Source organism: Hypanus sabinus, chromosome 15 (genome assembly GCF_030144855.1).
Source record: "Hypanus sabinus isolate sHypSab1 chromosome 15, sHypSab1.hap1, whole genome shotgun sequence".
Taxonomy (NCBI): domain Eukaryota; kingdom Metazoa; phylum Chordata; class Chondrichthyes; order Myliobatiformes; family Dasyatidae; genus Hypanus; species Hypanus sabinus.
Window position 1 is genome coordinate 49,390,427 of NC_082720.1, and position 19,084 is coordinate 49,409,510.

At 43.0% G+C, this 19,084-nt stretch overlaps 1 protein-coding gene and 1 long non-coding RNA gene across 2 annotated transcripts in view; both read left to right on the forward strand.

Annotated features, from left to right (window-relative positions):
* The first annotated feature begins 396 nt into the window (after positions 1-396).
* LOC132405506 (heterogeneous nuclear ribonucleoprotein A3-like) lies at positions 397-1,575 on the forward strand. The gene has a single exon (XM_059990373.1). It carries the CDS (start codon positions 443-445, stop codon positions 1,406-1,408), a length of 966 nt encoding a protein of 321 aa, XP_059846356.1. The 5' UTR covers positions 397-442; the 3' UTR covers positions 1,409-1,575.
* A 593-nt stretch (positions 1,576-2,168) lies between these two features.
* The window catches only part of LOC132405507 (uncharacterized), a 43,885-nt gene continuing 26,969 nt past the window's right edge, over positions 2,169-19,084 (forward strand). Inside the window, exons 1-2 of the long non-coding RNA XR_009515902.1 lie at positions 2,169-3,084; positions 4,377-4,478. This is a non-coding gene — a long non-coding RNA (uncharacterized LOC132405507). The remainder of the gene's footprint in view (positions 3,085-4,376; positions 4,479-19,084) is intronic.

Genomic DNA, 19,084 nt, shown 5'->3' on the forward strand with positions numbered 1-19,084 from the left:
AGGTGCCCATTTTGTGCTCACGGAGCGAGCAACAGCCCCTGCAGCATGGCCTTAAAGCTGGCGCGGGATCACTGCCGCCAAAGCGGCCGAGAGGCTGCGGATGCAAATCAGCCAGGCCCATGAATTGAATCAGGGCAAGCGCCAATGCTACGAGAGATTTTTTTTATCGGGGGAAAATATCTTTTTTCCCCCAAGGCAGGCCGAGTACATTTTGCACCCCACCCCCTCCCCGGTGCCGTTCCTATTTCTGGTGAGGACAATGGGACGGACGGGCTTGAGCGCCGCAGCGCAGAATGGGGCTGGGGTTACCTAGCAGCCCGGGCTGCACCAATCGGAGGCGCCCAGCGAGGGTGAGGCCCCGCCCCCGCCGCCGACGCTTATATAGAGCTCATTAGGCAGTCAGTCAGTCTCCTGCAGTGTGTGGTGAAAGCTGCTGTACAACATGGCGAGGGAACAGCTCTGTAAGCTATTTGTTGGCGGGCTCAGCTTTGAAACGGTGGAAGGGAACCTCAGAAACCATTTCGAGAAATGGGGCAAGCTAACTGACTGTGTCGTGGTTCAAGATACGATCACCAGGCGCCCCCGAGGCTTCGGGTTTGTTACGTATTCTTCGCCGAGCGAGGCGGATGCTGCAATGGCCGCTAGGCCTCATGTGTTAGATGGCCGCACGGTGGATCTGAAACGAGCTGTGCCGAGGGAAGACTCGAACAAGCCGGGCTTCAACATGAAAGTAAAGAAGATCTTCGTGGGCGGCATCAAAGAAAACCTCAACGAAGACGATTTGCAGAGTTATTTCTCGGATTATGGTTTAATTGAAAAAGTGGATGTGATCTGTGACCGCGACACCGGCAAGAAAAGAGGCTTTGCCTTTGTGTACTTCGATGACCACGATTCTGTTGATAAAGCTGTTATCCAGAAGTACCACATGATTAATGGCTACCGGTGTGAAGTCAAGAAAGGGTTGTCGAAGGAAGAGATGCAGAGCGGAAGTAGATCTCGCGGTCGAACTGGCAGCTTTCCCCAAAGAAACGGTCGGAATGATGGCAGTTTTGGAAATTCTGCCGGATACGGGCCGCAAGGCGGCGGAGGCGGCTACTACAATGATCGAGGAGGCCGAGGAGATCTTTATGGTGGCTATGGCGATGTTGGCCATCCCCGACGTGATCGTTCCTTTTCGGGAGGAAGTTATGGTGATCAAATTGGGAGCTATAGAGGCGGCGGTGGATACGATCGTGGTAATTTCCCGGATAGCTATGATAACTTTGGAAGCTATTCCCCTGAGCCGTCCCACTATGGCCCCATGAGAGGTGGGGGCGGTATGGAGAAGTATACTGCTGGACCCTACAGGGGAGATTATGGTGTTAGTAATAGAAGCAGAAGCAGAGATTATGGTGGCTATGCCTTTTAGTTTATTCTTTTGTGTGTGAGGGGTGGTTGGGGGGGAAGATAAGGAATTTGGGTTGATGATTTAAAAGTAGGGTTTGCATAGCTGCAAAATGTATTCAAGTAATGCACACCAAGAAAACTGCATACTTTTGTTTTAACTTTTTTTCGTAATAAACTACATTGAATTTATCTCTTGTCTGTAGTCTCTCTTTCTGTGTAAAGCTTACCTGAAGATTTTAACCATAGGATTTTAAACAGTTTGTATGAAACTGTTCACTTATTTGAAATCTAGTTTTTTCCAAGATGCATTTGGAACACGTTTGTGGTCCTTATGAGGAGAATTGGAATGAGACACAGTGGAACCACTGAATATTGGATTCGTGAGAAATTAAGTTTATTAGAAAACTGAATATTTTTGAGGCATTTACGTTATAATGAGGTTCTAAATTTCTCATTTTCTTGGGACATTTATTGCTTCCATCTGACAACACATGTTGAAATATATGACGTTGTCCTGAATCCTCGGAAGTGATTGCACTGCATTCACTTGCTGATGTATTGGAGCTTTTACATGTAATTGAAATCATGCATTTTAAATCTCACTTTTTGCTCAGCTGGTCACTTCAGAATGGTGGGTCTATAATCGTGCATGCAATCGAATAGCATTATTTACCTGCTGCTAAAAATATTTTTTCAATCTGCTCGTAGGCTGGAAAATCCAAGGAAGGTTGCCAGCTCACAATGTCATTCCCATCCTGTAAATTCAGATTCTTTCTCCTCTTCATTCCCCTCCCCCCCACCCCACACAGCATCACCTACAGATTTAATTTCTTGAATATGCCTCGAAACGTGGTTCGGTTTGCTCATATTTTGCTTTTCCACTTTATGCCCCAAATTAGTGGCCTGTGCTTCTGTTTGGGAGGAGTGCTGGCAGTTTGCTCACAATTCATTCAAGAAGTTATCTGCGGCAGTTTTACATGATGTAAAATGTTAAAATAGCTGATTTTTAAATTCAGTAATTCTACTTAACAGCTATGGGGTTTTTTTTCTCATCAATGCCCATTGATAGCAATTTCATTTCCACAACAGTTTGGTGGTTAAAATTGAACATACCTATTTAGATTGCACTACAGTTACCTCTTAAATGTTAATATTTGTATGTTCACATCACTTCAGCTTATCAATATTGAACTGTGGATTTTAAAAATGAGAATGATTGTACAGAGGAAATATACTGATTCCACATCAGGCAGTATGCATAGAGAGTCAGAAAAGCTCTCTTGCAAGCTGGACCTTTCTGCTTGCTATCAAATGCACTGTTAATTTTAGTGGGATTACTTTGAAACCATAACATTAAAATAAAGTTGAAGCGAGTTAACCAGGGGTAGTTAAATGCAAATATTGCACTAAATATATGGACACAGTTTAAAGAGAGACTCTTAATGTTTAGTTGGTCGTTTGGAGCATTAATGGACCTTTTGTCCTGATCTAGGAACATTTTGTACTTGTGTTTGAGATTATCAAGGCGGGTAAGTCCATGACTACTAAACCAGGTCTCAAAACAATGAAGTTGACATTGTGGAGCAGAAAGTCAGTGTAGGTGAAAGGCCACAGCATGCCATGAATAGGAAACGTTACAGGAGGTGAACTCGAACGAAATCAAGATACAAGAAAAGTTGCGCAAAATACTAAACGAAGGTAGGAAGAGTTGAAAACTTCTTTTGTACTTCCCAATTTCTCTAGTTTAATAAATATTTAGGTATTAAACATTTTTATATTTGTCACTAGGATTGTCTCCATTTAAGCTCCAAGTACAGTAATGCAGCAGTAATTTTATATGTAGACAGTGGTGGAATGAGCTACTGTTTTCATTTGCACAATTTTTAGGAAAATAATACAACCGATTCAGGTAGAATATGAATGTAGATGGAAGGGTGACCTGTTTTCATGGGGTATTCCAGAACGTTAAACGTAATTGCCAGTGCCAATGACTGGTGAAAACAGTGCAAAAGAGAATGGAACGTTACAATTCAAAATAGAGAATCTTTATCTACTCCAGTAGTTTGGGAAATGAATCCTGAACGCTTCAACTCATCTGTAGGACAAGTCTGGTCAATTTATATATTAATTCAATGTAGTATAAAGCATCTCTGATCAATTTTGTTGAAATGGCACTGAATTAACAATGAGCTCCCAGTGGCTTAGCAATTTAAGCATTTTTTTGTTCCTTGGCCAATAAATGTAAACTTATCAGAAAATGCCAGCTAGCCATGTACTTATTGGTCTAGTCTGAGTGAAAATGGGACTCGTGATTTTGTATTTATGATGGTATTGACCATGTAAATGAGGGAGTTGAGCTACAGAGTAATGCAGAGAATGGGACCGATGGGATTTATTTACTGGGAACTGGGATGGTTCTGAATGGCAGCCTCCTATGTTGTAGACGAGCAAGTAAAGATGTGCATGTGCCTTTGGATGCAAATGCATGAATAAGTGTTAAAACAGAAGTAGAAAAGATACTGTTCGTGATTAGCTGCTGCTTTTGTCCAGCAGAAACAAATTAATTGGGTGTATAAAGTTATTTTAACCAGTGTTCTATTTTATTCTATAAGGTGTTTTTCTTTTATTATTCTACTAAGCCATGCTTGGTGAAACCACCATCTCTGGCCCCTGAATATTATTTGCTTTTGAATTCAAGATGATTATTGAATTTTTAATTTTGAGTTTGGAGCCTTGATCTGCGATGTTCCAGTCTAAAAGTAGAGTATTCTGCTTTTTTTTCAAAGATTCATGGATATGAATCTTGAGCTGCAAGGTTTAAACCGATAATTGTAAATTTTGTTTGCTGTATATTGTTTTGACATGGCTCTCTAACATTTAAGAATAATATCTCTATTCATGGACATTTGAAGTTTGAATTGCTTGTCATTACTACACAAAATTGGTCAGTATATTTTACTTTGCAATTAATTCCATGCTTTCCCTTCTAGGTTATTAATTGCACACATCTCCAGTAGCCCTAGAGCAGAACAGCAGGCTATTTTGGATTGAGCTTCTCAACACATCATTGCTGTCTACTGATCTGATAAAAGGTGAGCATCTGTAGGGATAAATCTGCTCTTGCTATTCACACTATTGATGAATGCTATATCTGTTTGCTAAATACTTGGAGCCAGAGGTGGTGGTGGCGGGGGGGGGGGGGGGGGGGGGATGAGATCTTAACAATTTTGCAAGGAGTATTATGAATAAAACTTCTGAGCGTGGATCAGCAATTGGAGCTATGACATTGGCCATTACAGAGACTTGGATGGTGCAGGGGCAGGAATGGCAACTTCAATTGCCAGGCTCTGGATGTTTCAGAAAGGACGGAGGGAGGGCAAAAGAGGTGGGAACGAGGCACGATTATCAGAGATAGTATCTTGGCTGCAGAAAAAGAGGAAGTCATGAAGAGGTTGTCTATGGAGTCTCTGTGGGTAGAAGTTAGGAATAGGAATGGGTCAATAACTACTTAGTGTTTTTATAGACTACCCAATAGTAACAGGAACATCGAGGAGCAGATAGGGAGACAGATTTGGGAAGGAGTAGTAATAACAGGGTTGTTGTGATGGGAGATTTTAATTTCTGAAATACCGATTGACATCTCCCTAGAGTGAGGGGTTTAGATGGGGTGGAGTTTGTTAGGTGTGTTCAGGAAGGTTTCTTGACACAGTATGAATATAACCCTACAAGAGGAGAGACTGTACTTGATTTATTGGGAAATGAACCTGGTCAGGTGTCAGGTCTCAGTGGGAGACCATTTTGGAGATAGTGATCACAATTCTATCTCCTTTACCATAGCATTGGAGAGGGATAGGAACAGATAAGTTAGGGAAATGTTTAATTGCAGTAAGGGGAAATATGAGGCTATCAGGCAGTAACTTGAAAACATAAATTGGAAATGTTCTCGGGGAAACATGCAGAAGAAATGTAGCAAAATGTTCAGGGGTTATTTGCGTGGGGTTCTGTGTAGATACATTCTAGTGAGACAGGGAAAGATGGTAGGGTACAGGAACCGTGGTGTACAAGGACTATTGTAAATCTAGACAAGAAGAAAAGAAGGGCTTACGAAAGGTCAAAAAAACCAGGTAATGATAGTGATCCAGAAGATTATAAGGCTAGCAGGAAAGAGCTTAAGAATGAAATTAGGAGAGCCAGAAGGGGCCATGAGAACGCCTTGGACAGGATTAAGAAAAACCCCAAGGCATTCTACAAGTATGTGAAGAGCAAGAGGAATATGACCAATCAAGTGTGACTGGAAAAGTTGAGTGTGGAACCGGAGGAGATGGCAGAGGTACTTAATGAATACTTTGCTTCTGTATTCACTATGGAAAAGGGTCTTAGTGATTGTAGGAATGACTTGCAGCAGACTGAAAAGCTTGAGCATGTAGATGTTAAGGAAGAGGATGTGCTGGAACTTTTGGAAAGCATCAAGTTAGATAAGTTACCAGGACCGGGCAGGATGTACTCCAGGTTACTGTGGGAAGTGAGGGAGGAGATGGCTGAGCCTCTGGAGATGATCTTTGCAGCATCAGTGGGGACGGGAGAGGTTCCAGAGGATTGAAGAGTTGCAGATGTTGTTCCCTTATTCAAGAAAGGGAGTAGGGATAGCTATGGAAATTATAGACCAGTGAGTGTTGCTTCAGTGGTTGGTAAATTGATGAAGATCCTGAGAGGCAGGAGTTATGAACATTTGGAGGTATAATATGATTAGGAGTAGTCAGCATGGCTTTGTAAAGTGCAGGTTGTGCCTTATGAACATGATTGAATTTTTTGAGGATGTGACTAAACACATTGATGAAGTTAGAGTGGTAGATTTAGTGTATAGGGATTTCAGCAAGGCATTTAATAAGTTAGCCCATGCAAGGCTTTTTGCAAAAGTAAGGAGGCATGGGATCCAAGGGAACATTGCTTTGTGGATCCAGAACTGACTTGTCCACAGAAGGCAAAGAGTGATTGTTGACGAGTCATATTCTGCATGGAGGCCGGTGACTAGTGGTCTGCCTCAGGGATCTGTTCTGGGACCCCCTACTCTTTGTAACTTTTATAAATGACCTGGATGAGGAAGTGGAAGGATGGGTTAGTAAATTTGCTGATGACAGAAAGGTTGGGGGTGTTGTGGATTGTGTGGAGGGCTGTCAGAGGTTACAGTGGGACATTGATAGGATGCAAAACTGGGCTGAGAAGTGGCATCAGGAGTTCAACCCAGATAAGTGTGAGGTGATTCATTTTGGTAGGTCAAATATGATGGCAGAATGTTAGGTTTGGTAGGTCAAATATTAATGGCAAGACTCTTGGCAGTGTGGAGGATCAGAGGGACCTTGGGGTCTGAGTCCATAGGACACTCAAAGCTGTCATGCAAGTTAACTCTGTGGTTAAGAACGCATACGATGTGTTGGTCTTCATCAATCGTGGGATTCCGTTTAAGAGCCGAGAGGCAATGTTGTAGCTATATAGGACGCTGGTCAGACTCCAATCGGAGTACTGTGCTCAATTCTGGTCGCGGCACTACAGGAAGGAAATGGAAACCGTAGAATTTGTGCAGAGGAGATTTACAAGGATGTTGCCTGGATTGGGGAGCGCGCATTATGAGAATAGGTTGAGTGAACTTGGCCTTTACTCCTTGGAGAGAAGGAGGATGAAAGGCAACCTGATAGAGGTATACAAGATAATGAGAGGCATTGATAGTGTGGATAGTCAAGGCTTTCTCCCAGGGCTGAAATGGCTAGCACAAGAGGGCATAGTTTTAAGGTGCTTGGAAATAGGTACAGAGGAGATGTGATGGGTAAGTTTTTTACTCAAGTGGTGAGTGCATGGAATGGGCTGCCCGCGGCGGTGTTGGAGGCAGAAATGATAGGGTCTTTTAAGAGACTCCTGGATGGGTACATGGAGCTTAGAAAAATAGAGGGTTATGAGTAAGCCTAGGTAGTTCTAAGGTAAGGACATATTTGGCACAGCTTTGTGGGCCAAGGGGCTTGAATTGTGCTGTAGGTTTTCAAATGTTTCTATGTTTACTCTGATGACGGATACAAACTAGAACTGAGGCAAAAGAGCAATGAGGTCATGGGTTTTATTTGGATTATGGAAGGGGTGCTGACTGTTGAGGCGAATTAGTGATGATAAATCCCCAGGACCTGACATGATGTCTGCTTGGACTTTAAGGAGGATATTGCAGATGTTGCAGGCGCCCCAGGCAGAGATATTTAAAATGTTAGCCACGTGTGAGGTGCTGGTGTGGAGGATGGCTATTACTGTTCCACGTTGAACAAAAGAAATATGGAAAATTATTGGCTGGTGAGGCTGACATTAGTCATGGGTAAATTATTGGAAGATATTCTAAGGCATATAGTTATTTGGATAGATGGGGCCTGATTGGGGATAGTCAACATGGCTTTGTGTATGGTTGGTTATGTCTAACCAGTCTTGGAGGTTACCAGGAAAGTTTATGAAGGCAAGCCAGAGGACATTGTCTACGTGGACTTTCAGCAAGGCCTTTGAAGTCCCTTTTGGGAGCTGGTCAAGAACGTTCAGTCACTTGGAATCAGGATGAGGTATGTTGGATTCACAGGGTAAGCCAGAGAGTGGTGGTAGATGGTTGTCTCTCTGGAGGCCTCTGACAGGTGTTCTGCAGGGATTGGTACATTGTTTACCATTTGTATTGATGATTTAGGTAATGTGGTAAACTGGATCAGCAAGATGGGGGGTGGGGGGGATGGACAGCAAGGAAGATTGTAAAACTGGCAAAGTGATCTTGTCCAACTTGGAAAACGAGCTACAAAATGGCTGATGTTTAATACAGACGAGTCTGAGGTGTTGCACTTTGGGAGGGCAAAACGGGGTAGGACACAGTGAATGGTAGAACAAAGGGATCTTTGAATACAGATCCAGAATTCCTTGGAAGTTTCGTGAACAGATAATGTCATAAAGAGAGCATTCGACACATTGGCTTTCAAAAATCAGGACATGGGAGTACTGGAATTAGGATTTTATGAAGCTGGGCAGGATTTGGAATTTTGAGTATTGTATGCAGTTCTGGTTATCTACCTGCAGGAATGATATCAATAAGCTTGAAAGAATGTCGATAAAATTTGTGACGATGTTAGCAGGGCTTGGGGACCTCATCACACCACTGGAAAATGACGTTGGAAAGGTAGTAATCAGGATCAAAGAAAAAGATGAACTGTGTAAGTTTTTTTTTCTCCCCTGCTGGTCTTCACCCTGGAAGGTGCCAGCAGTATGTCCAAAATTTGAGTGTTTCATGGGCAGACATGAGTGTAGTCACTATTTCTAAGGCCAGCTGAATGGTCTGAAGGCAGGTAAGTCACCTGGACCAAATGGACTGAAGGGATTGAGGAGGCATTATTTGTGAGTTTTCAAGAAATGATTTTGAAATGGAAAATTGCAAAGGTCAAACTCTTAAGACTGGAGTGAAGCAAAATATAGGAAAGTATTGGCAGTTAGCCAGACTTCAGTGATGTTATGATGCAATTTCAAAGGTCCAATTTAATGTCAGAGAAGTGTATACAATATACATCCTGAAATGCTTTTTCTTTGCAAGCATCCACAAAAACAGGAGCACCACAAAGAACGAACAACAGTTAAACGTAAGAACCCCAAAGTCCGTCCTGCATGTAATCGACAGCAAGCAATGATCACCCCTCCACCCACCAGCAAAACAAGCATCAGCACCCACCACCAAGCACTAGCAAAGACACAGACTTGCAGTACTCCAAAGACTTTGTGTTTCACCCGGCATTCGACATACCACAGTCTCTCTCACTCACCCTCGCCCTCTCCCTTCCCCCCCCCCCCCCACTCACATAGGGGAGAAGGAGGTGTCTCCGTTTTTCCCAGGGAGACGTAACAAACAACTCGCTGGTTTACAGTGTTAAAAATTCATTTTTTCCAATCTCTTTTCCCAAAGATAACAAAGATCCAAGGTCTTTGGGCACACAGCAGTAGATTTTCTAACTCCCCCGATAACACTGGTCTCCTGCCATGACACTGACCATCTGTCTGCCTGTCTCCAGAGCCCTGAGATGTTAGGCTTCCAAATCTGAGCTGGACTCTTAGGCCAAATCATTGACATATCGAACAACAGCTAGTCCCGAAACCCTGAGAATGGGTCCCATTCCCACAAAGAACTGAAGTCAGCATGTAACTCCAGGTCAGGGTCTTCAAAAGAACCCTGAAAGGGAAAAATAAAGATGGAAATAGAGTTGTTTTCAAAAATGCAAGCAAAGGAGTCGCTGTTTAGCGCCATCTTAACTTTGCTTCGCCTCCTCAACAAGGATGAGGTTCTGTGGTACCAGGAGATAAAATAATTAAATAGATGGAAGTCAGCATGGCTTCCTTGAGAGGAAATTTTTCCTGACAATTCTGTTGGAATTCTTTAAGGAAGTAGCAGGCAGGATAGACAAGGGAGAGTCAATGGATGTTGTTTGCTTAGATTTTCAGAATGTGTTTGTCAAGATGCTGCATGTGAGACTGTTCAACAAGATAAGAGCCTATGGTATTACATGAAAGATACTAGCTTGGACACAAGATTTCCTTCTGCCATTCAGCTAAAATGGGAATAAAAGGGGCCTTTTCTGGTTGGCTGTCAGTGACTAGTGTTCTACAGATTCGGTATTTGGTAGAATACTACCAGTGTTCTACTTTTCATCTTGTATATCAAAGATCTGGATGGCAATTGATGGCTTTATGGCCAAGTTTGTGAATGATGCAAAGATAGTGGAGGGACAGGTGGTGTTGAGGAAGCAGAAGGACTGGTTAGGAGGAAGGTCAAAGATGTGCAGATGGAATATAGTGTAGGGAAGTGTAATGTCATGCACTATGGTAGAAGGAATAAAGGCATAGACTTTGTTTTCTAAATGAGAAAATTCAGATGCAAGGGGACTTGGGAGTTTCCTGGATTAATTTGCAGGTTGAATTAGTAATAAGGAAGGCAAACGGAAGGTTAGCCATAATTTTGAGAGCACTAGATTATGAAAGCAAGTATATAATGCTGAGACTTCATAAGGCATTCGTTGGCCCACATTAGGAAGATTGTAAATTGTTTTGGGCCTCTTATCTGAGAAAGGATGTGCTGACATTGAAGACTGTCCAAAGAGGTTCATGAGAAGGGTTCCAGGAATGAACGAGGTAATGTATGAGGACCATTTGGCTCTGGGTGTGTACCCACTGGCGCTTACAAGAATGAGGGGAGAGCTCACCGAAACCTGAATATTAAAAGGTCCATATAAACTACATGTGGAGCAGGTATTTGCGATAGTAGAGGAGTCTAGGACCAGAAGGCACAATCTCAGAATAGAAGGACATCCTTTTAGAACAGATGAGGTGGAATTTCAGCCACTGGTTGGTGAAGAGACTAGGAAGGGGAGGAGGGAAGAGGAGAGCAGTAGTGATAGGGGATTCTATAGTTGGGGGGGGGGGCGGATAGGAGATTTTGTGGGGAAGATCGGGAGTCTCGGATAGTATGTTGCTTCCCTAGTGCCGGGGTCCGAGACATCTCAGATCGGGTGCAGGTTATTCTTAAGAGGGAGGACAAGAATCCAGATGTTGTGGTCCATGTAGGGACCAATGCCGTGGGTAGGATGAGTGAGGGGGTCCTGCGTAGGGAGTTCAGGGAGTTGGGTGCGAAGCTGAAGAGCAGAACCTCCAGGGTAACAATCTCAGGATTGCTACCTGTGCCACGTGCGAGTGAGGCAAGGAACAGAAGGATTGTACAGATTAATACGTGGCTGAGAGGATGGTGCAGGAGGGAGGGCTTCAGGTTTTTAGATAATTGGGCTTTGTTCCAGGGAAGGTGGGATCTGTTCCGACGGGACGGTTTACACCTGAACTGGAGTGGTACTAACATTCTTGCAGGAAAGTTCGCTAGTGCTCCTCGGGGAGTTTAAACTAAATTTGCAGGGGGTAGGGATCCAGAATGCGAGAGAGGATAGCGAGATGAAGAATAAAGGACAGTTGGGGACTACACGGTTCTGGAATATTAAGTGTGTAGTAGAGAAAGGGGAAGCGGAACAAGTGATAAGGAATACACATGTACAGAAGGATGGTCTGACAGAACATGGAGTTAAATGTGCAGAAAGAATAACTAAATTTAGGAAGGACAACAAAATTCAAGGGGTGTATAGCCTGATGGGAGTTCGAGGAGCTGGGTTAAGCACAATAGGCAGAGATTTAAACAGAGAGAGGAGAAATGGGCTAAAAATTCTATATCTGAATGCACAAAGTGTCAGAAATAAGACGGATGAGCTTGAAGCTCAGGTGCAAATGGGTAACTATGATGTTGTTGGGATAACGGAGACATGGCTGCAGGGAGATCAGACCTGGGAAATGAATGTACAAGGGTATACGTGCTATTGTAGGGACAGAAATGTGGGCAGAGGAGCTGGGGTCCCCCTGTTGGTGAGGAATGAGATTCAGTCCTTTGCAAGGGGGGACATAGGATCAGGAGAAGTAGAGTCTGTGTGGATAGAACTAAGGAACAGTAAGGGCAAAAAGACCCTATTGGGTGTTGTCTACAGGCCACCAAACAGTAGCATGGATATTGGGTGCAAGTTGAATAGGGAGTTAACATTGGCATGTGGCAAAGGTAATGTCGCAGTAGTTATGGGGGATTTCAACATGCAGGTGATTTGGGAGAATCAAGTTGGTGCTGGACCCCAGGATAGGGAGTTTGTAGAGTGCCTACAGGATGCATTCTTGGAACAGCTTGTACGCGAGCCGACCAGGGACAAGGCTATTCTGGATTTAGTCTTGTGTAATGAACAGGATTTGATAAGCGATTTTGAAGTAAAGGAGTCATTAGGAGGTAGTGACCATAATATGATAAGTTTTTATCTGCAATTTGAGAAGGATAAGGGCAGATCGGAGGTGCCAGTGTTGCAGTTGAACAGGGGACTATGGAGCCCTGAGGGAGGAGCTGGCCAAAGTTAATTGGACAGATATCCTAGCAGAAAAGACAGTGGAACAGCAATGGCAGGTGTTCTTGGGAATAATGCACAAGGTGCAAAATCAGTTCATCCCCCGGAAAAGGAAGGATTCAAAGGGGGGGAAAGGGGCCACAGTCAGAGTCACAAAAGAAGTCAGAGATTGCATAGCATTTAAAAAAAAGAAGCAAGTATGACAGAGCTAAGGTGAGTGGGAGGACAGATAATTGGGAAATTTTTAAGGCACAACAGAACTTAACTAAAAAGGCAATACGGGGAGAAAAAATGAGGTACGAACGCAAGCTAGCCAGGAATATAAAGGAGGATAGCAGAAGCTTTTTTAGGTATGTGAAGAGAAAGAAGAACAATGTTGGGTCCTTGAAGAATGAATTGGGTGAAATTGTTATGGGAAACAGATGGCAGAAGAATTTAATAAGTACTTTAGATCTGTCTTCACTAGGGAAGACATAAGCAATCTCCCAGATGTATGGATGGGCCAAGGACATAGGGTTACAGACGAAATGAAACAGATTGACATTAGGAAGGAAACGGTGGTGAGTAGACTGATGGGACTGAAGGCTGACAAATCCCCAGGTCCAGATGGTCTGCATCCTAGGGTACTAAAGGAGGTAGCTCTGGAAATTGCGGATGCATTGGTAATTATTTTCCAATGGTCCTTAGATTCAGGATCAGTTCCTGAGGATTGGAGAATGGCTAATGTTATCCCAATTTTTAAGAAAGGAGTGAGGGAGAAAACAGAACTATCGTTCTGTCAGCCTAACATCAGTAGTGGGGAAGATGCTAGAGTCCATTATTAAAGATGAAATAGTGGCATATCTAGATAGCAGTGATAGGATTGGGCCGAGCTAGCATGGATTTACCAAGGGCAAATCATGCTTGACTAATGGTCAAGGATTTTCGAGGATGTAACCAGGAAGTTAGACAAGGGAGATCCAGTGGATGTAGTGTACCTTGATTTTCAGAAGGCATTTGATAGGGTCCCACATAGGAGATTGGTGGGTAAAATCAGAGCTCATGGCATTGAGGGAAAGATATTGACATGGATAGAAAACTGGTTGGCAGATAGAAAGCAAAGGGTAACGGTGAATGGGTGTTTCTCGGAATGGCAGGTGGTGACTAGTGGGGTGCCACAGGGCTCGGTATTGGGACCACAGCTGTTTACGATTTACATAAACAATTTAGATGAAGACATTGAGAATAACATAGCAAGTTTGCTGATGATAATAAGCTGGGTGGCAGTGTGACATGTGATGAGGATGTTAGGAGAATTCAGGGTGACTTGGATAGGCTGAGTGAGTGGGCAGATACTTGGCAGATGACGTTTAATGTGAATAAGTGTGAGGTTATCCACTTTGGGAGTAAGAACAAGAAGGCAGATTATTATCTGAATGGTGTAAAGTTAGGTAAGGGAGAAATACAAAGAGATCGAGGAGTCCTTGTTCATCAGTCACTGAAGGCGAATGAGCAAGTGCAGCAGGCAGTGAAGAAGGCTAATGGAATGTTGGCCTTTATTACAAAGGGAATGAGTACAAGAGCAAGGAAATTCTTTTGCATTTGTACAGGGCCCTGGTGAGACCACACCCTGGAGTATTGTGTGCAGTTTTGGTCTCCAGGGTTAAGGAAGGACATCCTGGCTGTAGAGGAAGTGCAGCGTAGATTCACAAGGTTAATTTCTGGGATGTCTGGACTGTCTTGCGCAAAGAGGTTAGAGAGACTGGGCTTGTACACGCTGAAATTGAGATTGAGAGGGGATCTGATTGCAACATACAAGATTATTAAGGGATTGGACAAGATAGAGGCAGGAAATATGTTCCAGATGCTGGGAGAGTCCAGTACCAGAGGGCATGGTTTGAGAATAAGGGGTAGGTCATTTAGGACAGAGTTAAGGAAAAACTTATTCTCCCAGAGAGTTGTGGGAGTCTGGAATGCACTGCCTCAGAAGGCAGTGGAGGCCAATTCTCTGGATGCTTTCAAGAAGGAGCTAGATAGGTATCTTATGGATAGGGGAATCAAGGGATATGGGGACAAGGCAGGAACCGGGTATTGATAGATGATCAGCCATGATCTCAGAATGGTGGTGCAGGTTCGAAGGGCCGAATGGTCTACTTCTGCATCTATTGTCTATTGAATCTGGAATTCATCACAGAAGGCTATGGAAGCCAAGTGATGGACCATCGAAGAGTACAGCACAGAAACAAGCCATTGAAAACAGCTGAAAAGCAAATCAAAAGCGCCCAAGCACTAATCCCTCCTACCTACACCAAATCCATATCCCTCCATCTTCCTTGAATTGAATATATTTAAATCAGAGGTTGAATTGTTCATGATTAGCAAGGGTGTCAGAGGTTATGGGAAGATGGCAAAAGAATTGGGTTGGGGAGGCAATAAATCAGCCATCATCATTAGTGGAGCAGATTCAAATAGCTTAAGGCTGCTCCTATATTTTCTGGTCCCATAGACTTATAGAGGTTCAAAGTTAAATTTAATGTCAGAGAAACGTAAACAATATGCATCCTGAAATGCGTTTTCTTCACAAACGTCCACGAAAACCAAGAAATGCCCCAAAGAATGAAGGACAGTTAACGTGAGAACCCCAAAGTCGTCCCCACCCCACCACGCAAGCGGCAGTGAGCAGCAATCCCTCTCCCCCCCCCAACCAGCAAAAAGAACCGTGCATTGGTACTATCACAGAGCCCAAGCGTGTGCTGAGCAATAGCAATGACACAGATCAAAGTTGCCCCAAAGGCTTCATATTTCATCCGAAATTCGACAACCCACAGGTTCTCCCTAACAAGGGAGAGCGAGACATTACAACAACCTGCTGGTTTACAATTTTAGAAGTCTATCACCGCTTTTTTGAGCTCTTGTGTCCAAAGACCTCAGGTCTTCGGGCCCACAGCGGAAGATTTTCTGGCTCCCCGACGACACAAGTCTCCTGCCGTGACCTCGACCCTCGATCTGCCCGTCACCAGAGCCCTGAGATCTTAAGCTTCTGAACATGATTGAGATTGTCAGGTCAAACCCTTGGCATGTTGAACAGCAGCCAGTCGTGGAACCCGAGAACGGGTCCCATTCCCACAAAGAACCGAAGCCTGCGTGTAACTCCAGGTCAGGGTCTTCAAAAGAACCCTGAAAGGGAAAAATAAAGATATTAAAGGTAGAAATAGAGCTGTTTCTGAAGATGCGAGCAAAGGAGTTGCCGTTAGGTGCCATCATTCCTCCTAAGCTCCTCCTAGGTATACAAAATTTAGGGTGAATGCAAGCATTCATTTCCTCTTGGGATGGGTGAGACTAGAACAAGTGCTCTTGGGTTTAGGTGAACGGTGCAGTGTATAAAAAGGAATCTGAGGGGAAACCTCTCCCCTCAGGGTCAAATGAGTATGGAATGAGCTGCCAGCAGAATTGGTAGATGTGGGTTATGTAACATTTTAAAAATTTTGGATAGGTACATTGAATGGGAGAAGTTTAGAAGGATATGATCTGTGTACAGTAGATGGAACAAGTCAGACCAGTTTGGCGTGGACTAGGTGGGCCAAAAGGCCTGTTCTGTACTGTAGCTCTGTCTTTATATCCTGTAATTTAAAATGACTGTTCAGTCTCCTCTAATTTGAAAATTGAAAGAAGTAAAAAGTTAACATTGTGAACTATTAGATTCTGATATGTTTAAACAATCATAAAGGAGCAGAATTAGGCCATTTGACCCATCAAGTCTGCTCTGCCATTTCATCATGGCTGATCCAGTTTTCCCCCCTCGGTCCCAATTGCCTGATATTTAGCTGTTATTTGGCTAAGTATCTCCAAAGAAAGAGATTTGATGAAAGATTCTATCGCGTTAATAGTGAAGCTGAAAACAAAAATGAAGTTAAGAGCCCTGTCAAAACAGGTTGAAAGTAGAATGGTAAATGTGGTGTATGAATTTTAGTAAGGCTTTTAGCAAGGCTTCCTGTTGGTAACCTAATTGAAAAGGTCAAGAGGCAAGGGAATGTTAGCTACATACCTTTAGACGGCTTGACCACAGAAGATGGGGGATGGGGGGTGTGGGTGGTGGTATAGTAGATAGAGATTCTGCCTGGAGATCAGTGATCAGAGGTATTCTGTAGGGATTTGTTCTGGGAGCCCTGCTCTTAATGGATTTTTTTGTATATGAGATGAGGAACAGAGGAATCTTGACGGCCACATCCCTCACAGTTGCTGCACAAGTTGACAGAGTATTTAAGAAGGTGCATCGTGTGTTGGCCTTCAATTACTCAGGTTATTTTGTCAAACAGCCGCAAGGTAATGTTGCAGCTCTATAGAACTGTCATCCACACTCAGAGTATTCTGTTCCAGTTGCCTCATTACGGGAAGGATATAGAAGCTTTGTGGAGAGTGCAGAGGAAATTTCTAGGATGCTATCTGGGTCGCTGAGTGTGTTTTATGAGGAAAGGTTGAGTGAACTAGGGCTTTTCTTTCAAAGTGAAGGAGGATGAGAGGTGATTTGATAGAGGTGTATAAGATTAGAAGAGGCTCTGAAAGTGGAAATGATTAATATGAGAGGGCTTAATTTTAAGGTGATTGGAGAAAAGAATAGGGGAGATGTCAGAGGTAGGTTTTTAAAGAGTGGTGGGTGCATGAAACATACTGGCAGAATTGGCAGAGGCCAATACATTAGGGACAGTTAAGAGACTCTTGGGCATATGAATGAAAGAAAAAAAAATGGAGGGCTTATAGGAGGAAGGGGTTAGATTGATCCTGGACAATAGAGATTCTACAGATGTGGGAAATCTTGAGCAACTCGGTGTTGGAGGAACTGAGCAAATCAACCAGCATCTATGAAGGGGAATAAACAGTAGAAGTTTCTGACTGAGACCCTTCATCAGGATTAGGATGGAAGGGGTAAGAAATCGGAAAGTGAAGGTATGAGAAGGGGTAGGAGTACAAGCTGGCAGGTGGTAGTTGAGGAAGAAGGTGGTGGGGAAGGGACATTGAGTAAGAAGCTGGGAGGTGATGGGTGGAAGAGTTGAAGGGTTATAGAAGGAATCTGATGGGAAAGGGTGGTGGTCCATGGCAGAAGTGAGGAGGAGGGGCACCACAGAGAGGTGATGAGCAGGTCAGGATAAAAGGAATACAGGGGAATTTGAATGGAGAAAGGAAAAAGGGGAAATCAGTGATGGTGTTAGGTTGGAGAATTACCAGACAAAATATGGCATGATGTTCCTTCATCTTGAGAGTGGCCTCATTGTGGCAGTTGTGGACCCCACGGACTGACGTGTTGCAAAGAGAATAGGAAGTTGAATTGAAGTGGGTGGCCACTGGAATATAGAGAATGGAAGAGTAGGTTTAAAGTTCGGCACAACATTGTGGACCTGTACTGAGTTGTACAGTTCAGTGTTCTGTGTAAAGTTGAGGAAGCATTATCCTGAAACAGTTATAGTGGAAATTAATCCTGAAGATGCTTGATGTGGTATAAATGAATCTGATGGCAAGAAACTGGTATCTGTTGACCAATGGTTTAACTTGTGAGTTTTACTGACATCTACAACCAAGGCTATTGGGAAAATTGCATCACCTAGCCAAATTGGGTCTTAAGAGGACTTAATTCTTTCTAAAACTTGGGTAAAAGAGGTGATAGAAAGTGGGCCATATTTCTGTCTGTCAAAACAGATAATCAGGAAATGGCTGATATCAAAGACTGATCTTCACATCAAATTATTATTAGCATTGGAAAAAAAAATCTTTAGAGGAGATGGCTGACCTTCAACTTGGAAGAGCAATTAACCTAAAGCCTATCTACCCACATTATTGAGTAAACTGACCAGATTTAATGTTCAGTTTCTGTTTTGTCCACAATAGGAGGTAAGCATTCTTGTGGCAGCAATTGTATCAAATAGTAGTAATACAATTATGTCATTGCATATAGGGATGGAAAATGCTTAATGCCTTCAGACAAAGTATGTCATTACTTGCACAAAAGGTATCATCAAAGAAATTTATAAAATGTTCTGGCATGTATCAGTCATCAGTGTTAGATGGCACTCATGAAGGAGCTGGTACAATCAATCTATCAATCTAAATTTGTATTATTCCATGAGTAACATTAAGCATTGTGATGACTGATATATGCCAGTTTGTTTCATTGCCTTTAATTACTTGCATCCCTCAAGCACTATAATAATTCAGCTCCAGTTTATGGAAATAAGGGCTCCCTCTTAATAGAAGTATGTGCGTTAATTGATCACACATCTTACCAGACTCGTTAGTTAAGGAGATGGAGCAACTTCATACAGAATGAATCTTGAAGTGAATTGATGTCGAATGGAACCTGAAGACTGAAGAATGCATCATTACTTTTATCCTGAATTCAATAGCAACATTAAGTGTTTATCTAATACATATTTGGGACTTCTCCACTTTAAAATAACACATCTTCAGAAGGGGAAAGGAAAGTGAATTTAGTACAAAAAAATCCACTGGTGTTGCAGGTCTATTAACATGCCTGACAAAGGTACAGAACGTGAGTGTCAGTAAAGCAGCAGCTGTGGAAAGAAAAAAGTTAACATTTGTCCTTTCTGTTTCCACAGCTGATGCCTGTTTGCTGAGATCTTCTAACATTTCTGGTTTTGTTTCAGATTCCAGTATCTGCAGTTTTGTTCTCCATAACTAGTGTTGGTCCACATTGTCTGTCTCTACAGAACATTCAGCTGTCATTATGGTCTTGACTCCAT